The 12,009-nt window shown below is 38.8% G+C and overlaps 1 protein-coding gene across 3 annotated transcripts in view; it reads left to right on the plus strand.

Moving 5' to 3' along the window:
• The window catches only part of SLC30A9 (solute carrier family 30 member 9), a 104,956-nt gene that overhangs the window by 57,881 nt on the left and 35,066 nt on the right, over nucleotides 1-12,009 (plus strand). For all 3 annotated transcript variants that reach the window (XM_025385143.1, XM_025385141.1, XM_025385142.1), the window contains exon 9: nucleotides 7,788-7,890. In XM_025385143.1, coding sequence (XP_025240928.1) covers nucleotides 7,788-7,890 — 103 coding nt within the window. The remainder of the gene's footprint in view (nucleotides 1-7,787; nucleotides 7,891-12,009) is intronic.

Below are 12,009 nucleotides of genomic sequence, written 5' to 3' on the forward strand. Positions count from 1 at the left end.
GTACCTACAAAATTTTTTTTTAATTAGCTGGGCATGGTGGGTGATGTGCGCCTGTAGACCTACTCAGGAAGCTGAAGCAGGAGAATCATTTGAGCCCAGGAGTTTAAGGCGACGGTAATCTGTGATTACACCACTGCACTCCAACGTGGGCAAGAACAAGACCCTGTCTTTAAAAAATAAAATACATAGCCAGCCGGGGGGTGTCTGGCAAGATGGCTGGATAGGAACAGTTCCTGTCTACATCTCCCAGCAAGATCCATGCAGAAGGTGGGTAACTTCTGCATTTCCAACTGAGGTACCTGGCTCATCTCATTGGGACTGGTCAGACAGTGGGTGCAGCCCACGGAGGGTGACCTGAAGCAGGGTGGGGTGTTGCCTCACCAGGGAAGTGCAAGGGGTCAGGGAACTCCCTCCCTTAGCCAAGGGAAGCCATGAGGGACTGTGCCGTGAGGAACTGTGCGTTCCAGCCCAGATACTACACTTTTCCCATGCATGGTCTTCACAACCTGAAGACCAGGAGATTGCCTCAGGTGCCTACACCACCAGGGCCTTGGGTTTCAAGCACAAAACTGGGCGGCCATTTGGGCAGACACCAAGCTAGCTAGACTAGTTTTTTTAATATTCCAGTGGTGCCTGGAATACCAGAGAGACAGAACCTTTTACTCCCTTGGAAAGGGGGCTGAAACCAGGGAGCCAAGTGGTCTAGTTCAGCAGACCCCACACCCACGGAGCCCAGAAAGCTAAGATCCACTGGCTTGAAATTCTGGCTGCCAGCACAGCAGTCTGAAGTTGACATGGGATGCTTGAGTTTGGTGGAGCAGGGGTGGGGGTTTGGAGGCCACCATTACTGAGGCTTGAGTAGGCGATTTTCCCCTCACAGTGTAAACAAAGCCATCAGGAAGTTCAAACTGTACAGAGCCGACCAGAGCTCGGCAAAGTTGCTGTAGCCAGACTGCCTCTCTAGATTCCTCCTCTCTGGGCAGGGCATCTCTGAAAGAAAGGCCCAGCAGCCCCAGTCAGGGGCTTATAGATAAAACTCCCATCTCTCTGGGACAGAAAACTTGGGGGTAGGAGCGACTGTGGCAGCAGACTTAAACGTTCCTGCCTGCTGGCTCTGAAGAGAGCAGTGGATATCCCAGCACAGCGCTTGAGCTCTGCTAAGGGACAGACTGCCTCCTCAAGTGGGTCCCTGACCCCCATGCCTCCTGATGGGGAGACACCTCCCAGCAGGGGTCAACAGACCCCTCGTACAGGAGAGCTCCGGCTGTCATCTGGTGGGTGCCTATCTGGGATGAAGTTTCCAGAGGAAGGAACAGGCAGCAATCTTTGCTGTTCTGCAGCCTCTGCTGTTGATACCTAGGCAAACAGGGTCTGTAGTGGACCTCCAGCAAACTCCAGCAGACCTGCAGCAGAGGGGCCTATTAGAAAGAAAACTAACAAACATAAAGGAGTAGCATCAACCTCAACAAAAAGGATGTCCACACAAAAACCCCATCTGAATGTCACCAACATCAAAGACCAAAGTTAGATAAATCCACGAAGATGAGGAAAAAACAGTGCAAAAAGGCTGAAAATTCCAAAAACCAGAATGTCTCTTCTCCTCCAAAGGATCACAACTCCTCACCAGCAAGGGAACAAAATCGGACGGAGAATGAGTTTGACGAATTGACAGAAGTAGGCTTCAGAAAGTGGGTAATAACAAACTCCTCCAAGCTAAAGGAGCATGTTCCAACCCAACGCAAGAAAGCTAAGAACCTTGAAAAAGGGTAGAGAAATTGCTAACTAGAATAACTGGTTAGAGAAGAACATAAATGACCTGATAGGCCGAAAAACACAGCACAAGAACTTTGTGAAGCATGCACAAGTACCAATAGTCAAATCAATCAAGCGGAAGAAAGGATATAAGAGATTGAAGATCAACTTAATGAAATAAAGCATGAAGATAAGATTAGAGAAGAAAATGAAAAAGAATGAACAAAACCTACAAGAAATATGGGAATATGTGAAAAGACAAAACCTACGTTTGGTTGGTGTATGTGAAAGTGACCGGGAGAATGGAACCAAGTTGGAAAACACTCTTCAGGAGATTATCCAGGAGAACTTCCCCAACCTAGCAAGACAGGCAGACATTCAAATTCAGGAAATACAGAGAACACCACAAAGACAGTCCTCGAGAAGAGCAACCTCAAGTCACATAATCATCAGATTCATTAAGGTTGAAATGAAGGAAAAAATGTTAAGGGCAGCCAGAAAGAAAGGTCGGGTTTTCCACAAAGGGAAGCCCACCAGACTAACAGCAGATCTCTGTGCAGAAATCCTACAAGCCAGAAGAGAGTGGGGGCCAATATTCAACATTCTTAAAGAAAAGAATTTTTAACCCAGAATTTCATATCTAGCCAAAACTAAGCTTCATAAGCGAAGGAGAAGAAAAATCTTTTACAGACAAGCAAATGTTGAGAGATTTTATAACCACCAGTCCTGCCTTACAAGAGCTTCTGAAGGGAAGTACTAAATATGGAAAGGAAAAATTGGTACCAGCCACTGCAAAAACATATCAAATTGTGAAGACCATCGACACTGTAAAGAAACTACATCAACTAATGAGCAAAATAACCAGCTAGCATCATAATGACAGGATCAAATTCACACATAATAATATTAATCTTAAATAGAAAAGGGCTAAATGCCCCAGTTAAAAGACACAGACTAGCAAATTGGATAAAGAGTCAAGACCCATTGGTGTGCTGTATGCAGGAGACCCATCTGACGTGCAGAGACACCCATAGGCTCAAAATAAAGGGATTCAGGAATATTTACCAAGCAAATGGAAAGCGCAAAAAAAAAAAAAAAAAAAAAAAAAAAAAGGAGGGTTGCAATCCTAGTGTCTGATAAAACAGATTTTAAGCCAACGAAGATCAAAAAAGACAAAGGTCATTACATAGTTGTAAAGGGATCAGTGCAACAAGAAGAGCTAACTATCCTACATACATATGCATCCAATACAGGAGCACCCAGATTCATAAAGCGAGTTCTTACAGACCTATATAAAGAGACTTAGACTCCCACACAGTAGTAGTGGGAGACTTTAACCGCCACCCATTGTCAATATTAGATGGACCAACAAGACAAAATTAACAAGGATATTTGGGACTTGAACTCAGCTCTGGACCAAGCGGACCTAATAGACATCTACAGAACTCTCCGCCCCAAGTCAACAGAATTTACATTCTTCTCAGCACCACGTCACTCATATTCTAATATTGACCACATAATTGGATGTAAAACACTCCTCAGCAAATGCAAAAGAACAGAAATCAAAACAAACAGTCTCTCAGACCATAGTGCAATCAAATGAGAACTCAGGATTAAGAAACTCACTGAAAACCACACAACTGCATCAAAACTGAACAACCTGCTCCTGAATGACTACTGGGTAAATAACTAAATTAAGACAGAAATAAATAAGTTCCTTGACACCAATGAGAACAAAGACACAGTGTACCAGAATCTTTGGGACATAGCTAAAGCAGTGTTTAGAGGAGAATTTATAGCACTAAATACCCACAGGAGAAAGTGGGAAAGATCTAAAATCAACACCCTAACATCACAATGAAAAGAACTAGAGAAACAAGAATAAACAAATTCAAAAGCTAGCAGAAGACAAGAAATAACTAAGATCAGAGCAGAATTGAAGGAGATAGAGACACAAAAAACCCTTTAAAAAATCAGTGAATCCAGGAGCTGATTTTTTGAAAAGATTAACAAAATAGATGGACCACTAGCCAGACTAATAAAAAAGAAAAGAGAGGAGAATCAAATAGACAACAATGAAAAGTGATAAAGGGGATGTCACCACTGATCCCACAGAAATAGAAACTACCATCGAGAATACTGTAAACACCTCTACACAAATAAACTAGAAGATCTAGAAGAAATGGATAAATTCCTAGACACACACACTCTCCCAAGACTAAACCAGGAAGAAGTTGAATCCCTGAATAGACAAATAACAAGTTCTGAAATTGAGGCAGTAATAAATAGCCTATCAACTGAAAAGCAAAAAGCGCAGGACCAGACGGATTCACAGCCATATTCTACCAGAGGTACAAAGAGATGCTGTACCATTCCTTCTGAAACTATTCCAAACAATAGGAAAAGAGGGACTCCTCCTCAACTCATTTTATGAGGCCAGCATCATCCAGATACCAAAACCTGGCAGAGACACAACAAAAAAAGAAAATTTCAGGCCAATATCCTTGATGAACATCGATGCAGAAATCCTCAATAAAATACTGGGAAAGCAAATCCAGCAGCACATCAAAAAGCTTTTCCACCACCATCAAGTTGGCTTCATCCCTGGAATGCAAGACTGGTTCAACATTTGCAGAATAATAAATGTAATCCATTACTAAGAGAGAACCAATTACAAAAACCACATGATTATCTCAATAGATGCAGAAAAGGCCTTCGATAAAATTCAATACCGCCTCATGCTAAAAACTCTCATCTTAAACTAGGTATTGGTGGAACATGTCTCAAAATAATAAGAGCTATTTATGACAAACCCACAGCCAATATCATACTGAATGAGCAATAGCTGGAAGCATTCCCTTTGAAAACTGGCACAAGACAAGGATGCCCTCTCTTACCACTCCTGTTCAACATAGTATAGGAAGCTTTGGCCAGGGCAATCAGGCAAGAGAAATAAAGAGTATTCATATAGGAAGAGAGGAAGTCAAGTTGTCTCTGTTTGCAGATGACATGATTGTATATTTAGAAAACCCCATCATTTCAGCCCAGAATCTCCTTAAGCTGATAAGCAACTTCAGCAAAGTCTCAGGATACAATATCAATGTGCAAAACTCAAAAGCATTCCTATATACCAATAATAGGCCAACAGAGAGCCAAATCATGAGTGAACTCCCATTCACAGTTGCTACAAAGAGAGTAAAATACCTAGGAATCCAACTTACAAGGGATGTGAAGGACCTCTTCAAGGAGAACTACAAACCACTGCTCAAGGGAATAAGAGAGGACACAAAGAAATGGAAAAACATTCCATGCTTATGGATAGGAAGAATCAATATCATGAAAATGGCCATACTGCCCAAAGTAATTAATGGAATCAATGCTATCCCCATCAAGCTACCATTGACTTTCTTCACAGAATAGAAAAAAACTACTTTAAATTTTATGTGGAACCAAAAAAGAGCCTGTATAACCAAGACAATCCTAAGCCGAAAGCACAAAGCTGGAGGCATCACGCTACCTGACTTCAAACTATGCTACAAGGCTACCGTAACCAAAAGAGCATGGTACCAATATCAAAACAGATATATAGACCAATGTAACAGAACCGAGGCCTCAGACATAACGCTGAACATCTACAACCATCCAGTCTTTGACAAACCTGACAAAAGCAATGGGGAAAGGATTCCCTATTTAATAAATGGTGTTGGGAAAACTGGCAAGCCATATGCAGAAAACTGAAACTGGACCCTTTCCTTATACCTTATACAAAAATTAACTCAAGATGGATTAAAGACTTAAACATAATACCTAAAACCATAAAAACCCTAGAAGAAAACCTAGACAATACCATTCAGGACATAGGCATGGGCAAAGACTTCGTGATTGACACACCAAAAGCAGTGGGAACAAAAGCCAAAATTAACAAATGGGATTTAATTAAACTAAAGAGCTTCTGCACAGCAAAATAAACTATTATCGGAGTGAACAGAACAGACAACCTATAGAACGGGAGAGAATTTTTGCCATCTATCCATCTGACAAAGGGCTAATATCTAGAATTAATAAGGAACTTAAACAAATTTACAAGAAAAAATAACAAACAACCGCATCAAAAAGTGGGTGAAGTATATGAACAGACACTTCTCAAAAAAGATATTTATGCAGCCAACAAACATGAAAAAATGCTCATCATCACTGGTCATTAGAGAAATGCAAATCAAAACCACAATGAGATTCTATCTCACGCCAGTTAGAATGGCGATCATTAAAAAGTCAGGAAACAGCAGATGCTGGAGAGGGTGTGGAGAAATAGGAAAACTTACAATGTTGGCGAGAGTGTAAATTAGTTCAACCATTGTGGAAGACAGCGTGGCGATTCCTCCAGGATCTAGAACCGGAAATACCATTTGATCCAGCAGTCCCATTCTACTATAAAGACACATGCACATGTATGTTTATTGCAGCACTATTCACACTAGCAGACTTGGAGCCAACCTAGATGCCCATCAATGATAGATTGGATAAAGAAAATGTGGCACATATACACCATGGGATAATATGCAGCCATAAAAAAGGATGAGTTCATGTCCTTTGTAGGGACATGGATGAAGCTGGAAACCATCATTCTCAGGAAACTAAAACAAGAACAGAAAACCAAACACCACATGTTCTCACTCGTAAGTGGGAGTTGAACAATGAGAACACATGGGCACAGTGAGGGGAATATCACACACTGGGGCTTATTGGGGAGTGGGTGGCTAGGGGAGGGATAGCATTAGGAGAAATACCTAATGTAGATGACGGGCTGATGGGTGCAGCAAACCACCATGGCACATGTATACCTGTTTAACAAACCTGCACATTCTGCACAGGTATCCCAAAACTTAAATTATAAATTTAAAAAATAAAATAAATAAACATTGTTTTAGAAAAGAAGAAAATAGTGTCAGATGCTCCCAGGAAGTTAAGAGAAATACTAAAATGTTTCCAGGAATTTAGTAGTATGGAATGGTAGGTGGCATTGACAAGATGAAGACTGACAGCTACAATAAATATGATGTTTTTAAGAAGTTATCTGAGGTGGAGGAGACGGGAAAAGGGTAGCTAAAAGGGGACATACAGTTCTCTCATTTATAAAATGGGGGTGTTAATATTTGTATAACAGACTTGTAATATAACATGGTAACTCACTAGCATAACGTCTGAGATAAATCATATTAGTCATAACTGTTGGTATCTGAGCAGCTAGCTTCCTCAGAGTTAACTGTGTTTATTGTGGCATCTAGCTTCTTCTAGTATGACTCTGAGACTGCTTAGAGTCACCTCTGGCATCTGCCCCCTTAAGTAAACAGACTTTCACTGAAATCTTGCCTTTGACACTGGCCCACTGGACAGTATCAGGTGCAGATCTGCTTTTATCTACCTAAAACACATAATTGTCTTTCAAATTTTATCTTGTCGAAATATAGAAGACCCTCTTTTCTCACCAGTCTTCAAAGTACACTTAAGTAATTTGTTTACACATAGCATGCCTCTTAACAGTACATAATTTATATTTTTTCAAATTTTTACTCTTGTTACCTAAACAGAAAGTTTTTTAAGGCTAGGGATTCTTTTAATTGTACTCGTTTTTGTTGCAGTTGTTGTTGTTTTTTAGAGACAGGGTCTCACTCTGTTGCCTAGGCTGGAGTGTAGTATAGCCTCGAACTCCTGGGCTCAGATGATCTTCCCAACTCAGCCTCCCGAGTAGATAGAACTACAGGCGTGTACCACCACACCAGACTAAGTTTTTAAAAAAAATTTAATAGAGATGGGGTCTTACTTTGTTGCCCAGCCTGGTCTTGAACTCCTGTCCTCAAGCCATCCTCCCACCTCAGCCTCTCAAAATGTTGGCATTATAGGTGTGAGCCACTGTGCTTAGCCTCATTTTACTTTCGACAGAATCTAGTATAGAGGTATATACAGCCGATTGAGTATGCTTTTGGCTTAAATTTTTATCCAAACCTATGCTAAATTGTTTTATCTTTCTCTTCTAGCAATGGATTAAACTGCTTCTTTAAATTTCTTGCCTGGATTTATACTGGTTCAGCAAGTATGTTCTCAGAAGCCATACACTCATTATCTGATACTTGTAATCAGGTGAGGACTAAAGCTTTTTTATAAATCAATTTTGAAGTAATAGTTTTAGGCTTTAATCTAAAAGTTGATCTATTTTAAAACTGAATGATTCCAGTAGTTGGCTGGTGGGAGAAAATAAAAGTTCACTTTTCAGCAACGAAGTGCATAGAAATTTAATCATAGTATTTTAAAGCAGGTTGTTATGCTTTAAGAACCTCTGACAATGGAATGTGAAGTATAACATTATCAGTCACTGAGCAGAAATCTGGTCTCTGAATATGAGTTCTCAATGACTGTAATAGTCCATGAATTTAAGCTTTTGGAATAAAGATGTAAAATCATATGTAATCGGTTAAAATGCTTTCACATTAGATTCATAATTTGAATTACTTTCCTTGGCTTTGCAAATGGAGAAAAGTTTTTGTATTAATAAAATTAAAGTACCATTTAAACCCCTTGTGGCCCAAATTGTGAAAACTAGAAACCCAAACCTTTTGTAAGAATATAATAAAAATTTCTGTGTGTGCATCACTATTACATTTTAAAGAGAGTGGTATATTAAGAAGATACCTTTTCAATATTTACTTATTTTTAATCCTGTTATATAAAAATAGATTTGAGAGAACTTCAATGAAAGACACAGATAAAATAGGAATATTTAAGACAAGGATAAAAATAATATGAAGATAAGGAGCAAGGAGAGCAATATTAATTAAAAATTAAGCCTGAGAACTTGTCTCACTCACTGTCAAATCAGATGGATTAAAACCCTTCATAAAAGTAAGGAAAGAAGACAAGCATTTGCCATTAGTACTAAGTATTTACCTTGAACTTAATTTTTATACTCAATATATACTTAATGCATACCGTCTCTATAAAATTTTACCATTCAACTGTGGCATGCGGTGGGAGGAGAGGGGATAGGGGGAGATATATAACTTATAATCTCTGTTTTCTTGTAAGCTTATCAAGGAAAGTTGAAATACAGAAATATTTGTCCATATGGCAAGGAGATATGTATGATGTTACTAGTTTCAATATTAGTTTTTATTTCAAACGTTGAAGACAATGTTTAAGTGTTCATACTCTATGCTATTCAGGCATTTAAAAAGAATGTAGTAGATATCTGTGTACTGACCTGGAATAATAACCATAATAAATTGAGTAAAAAGTTGCAAAATATTATGTTCAGAACTTCTGCTTTCACCCATGACAGACTAACAGGAATTGAATTTAATCTTTTGCCATAAACAACTAAAAAATTAGACAGTATATTGGACAATAGCAACATAAGACCATGATCCCTGAGAGATAAGAAACAAATTACTTGAACTCTATGATCTCTGTGGCTTTTTGCTTGAAGGCATATTTGGGATAGTGGAGCAGGATGGGAAATAACAGTCTCATTGAGTTGAGAAGACAGAAATCAGTGTTCAGGGCATCTGAGGTGGCTAGAACTTACAAGGCAGAGTTCCACAGAGGAGGGAGCTACAAAGACAAAAAGCTATAGAGGTCTACATAGGGATTTCCTTGAATTGAATGTTTGCTGAATGTTAAGTTACACATGTCTAAGATGTGAGCATGAATCTTGGCAGAGAACCAGCAGGGAGCCGTAACTGACCAATTCCCAGTGCTGACACACAGCTAGGATACATTCAAGTTCTGACTAGCTGAGGTAAGAGAGTTCTCATTATCCAGGCCAGTAGAAGGCTCGCCTTAGGAGTAGGGCTAAATTATTCTTAATATAAAGGCTGTTCTAGAACCCTCCCTAACAAATCTTCCTAAAAGTTCTAAAGGATCAAGCCAATCTTGAAATAATTTAATCACTTGCCAGGACAAAGCCTCACATTCTTTAATAAAGGCAGCAAAATCCAAACACTCAGTATAACATTCACAGTGTTTAGCATCCAATAAAAAGACTAATAGCCAGTATAAGAAGCAGGAAAATTTGACTCATAACCAGGAGAAAAGTCAGTCATAAGCAGGCTTAACAGATGATAGAATTAGCAGACAAGGATATTAAACAGCTACTTCAAGTACAGTTATGTATTGAAAGGAAAATATGAACATGAGAAATCAAAGGTATGAAAAATAAGCCAAATGAAACTTGTAGAGCTAAAAAAAAAAAAGTCTGATATGAAAAATTCACTGTATAGAATTAACAGCAGATTAGACACTGCAGGTAAAAGTCAGTGAACCTGAGTATGTAACAGCAGAAAACATTCTTACTAAAGCCATAGACAAAAAAGATTGAAAACAATGGAAGAAGCCTCAGTAACCTATGTAACAGTATCAAGAGTATTCTATCAAGCATTTGGGGAAGAAACAATACTGAGTACACAGGCTTTCAGAAATAGAGAATGAAATGTTTTCTACTGCTTTAATGAGGCCCTGATCCCAAAATTTTACAAAGTCATTACGAGAGAAAAAAACCCTACAGACCAGTTATTCCTCATGAACACAGATGCAAAACTCCTTAAAATATAATCAGATTGAATTATATAAGTATATAAATATACATATAAAAATGCTACTACATCATAATTAGGTACGATTTCAGGAGTGTAAAGTTGGTTTAACATTCAAAATCAGTAAGTTAATATGAAGAAATTAATTGCATTTCTACTATCAGCAAATAAATGGAGAAGGAAATTTTAATAAATTCCATATGAAGTAGTATCACAAAATATTAAATACTTAGAGATAAATCTAGCAAAAGACATATAAGACCTTTACGCTGAAAGTCATAAAATGTTGCTGAGAGAAATTAAAACTTAAATAAATGGAGAGATATAATAGCGTGTTCATGATTGGATGTCATAGATCTGTTAAATCTCACTAAATTGATTTACAGATATAATGGAATTCCATTCATAATATGAACAGACTTTTCTGTACAATTGACGAACTGAATAAATTCCAAAATTTATATGGACATGCAAAGAACCTGCAATATTCAAAGCAACCTTGAAACAAGAAATTTGGAGAACTTCAAGACATTATAAACCTATAGAAATTAGGACAGTGAGTTACTGGCATAAGGGTTGACAAATCAATGGAACAGAATTGATCCAACAACAGAGCCACATTTACATGGCCTGTGACTTTTGGCAAAGGCATCAAAGCAGTTGAGTGAAGAAATGAAACTTTTTAAAACAAATAATGTTAGAAAAATTGGATCCATATGAGGAGAAAAAGGACCTTGACTCCTACTTCACACACTGTATACAAGTTTGAAATGGATCATAGTCCAAATATAAAAGTTAAAACTATGAAGATTTCTAGAAGAAAACTCTAGGAGAATATCTTTTAGACCTGGTAGGCAGTGATTTCATAAATAGGACACAGAAACAATATCGTAAAATAAAAAGATTTACAAATTAAACTTCATCAAAATTAAAAACTTTTGCTCATTGAAAGACATCCTTAAGGAAATAATAGGCATAGATTGGGAGAAAATATTCACAAAGCATTCTGAGAGGGGACTGGTATCCAGAATTAAGAACTTCCATGATCCAGTAATAAAATGAGAACCCAGTTTTTTCCCCCTAAGGATAAAGATTTGAACAGGTACTTCACAAGTAAGGAAACATGAATGGTGGCTAGTGGACACCTGAAAAAGTGCTAACATCATTGATGATCAGGAAATGTATGTTGATACCACAAGACATCTCTGCATATCCACTATAATGGCTACAAGTTTAAACCCTGACAGCCAAATTTTGGTGAAGATGTGGAGCAGCCAGATCTCCCAGACATTGCTGGTAGAGTGTATTAATAAAATGGTACAACCACTCTGGAAAACATCTGGGAGCGTCCTATAAACATATGCTTATCCTGTGACCCACCAATTCCACTTCTAAGTATTTACCGAAGGGAAGTGGGAATGAATGGTCCCAAAAGATTTGTGTAAGAATGTTGGCTGGGCACGGTGGCTCAGGTCTGTAATCCCAGCACTTTGGGAGGCCAAGGCGGGCGGATCATCTGAGGTCAGGAATTCGAGACCAGCCTGGCCAAGATGGTGAAACCCCGTCTCTACTAAAAGTACAAAAATTAGCTGGGCATGGTGGTGGGTCACTGTAATCCCAGCTACTCGGGAGGCTGAGGCAGGAGAATCGCTTGAACCCGGGAAGCGGGGGT

The sequence above is a fragment of the Theropithecus gelada genome, chromosome 5 (assembly GCF_003255815.1).
Source record: "Theropithecus gelada isolate Dixy chromosome 5, Tgel_1.0, whole genome shotgun sequence".
Taxonomy (NCBI): domain Eukaryota; kingdom Metazoa; phylum Chordata; class Mammalia; order Primates; family Cercopithecidae; genus Theropithecus; species Theropithecus gelada.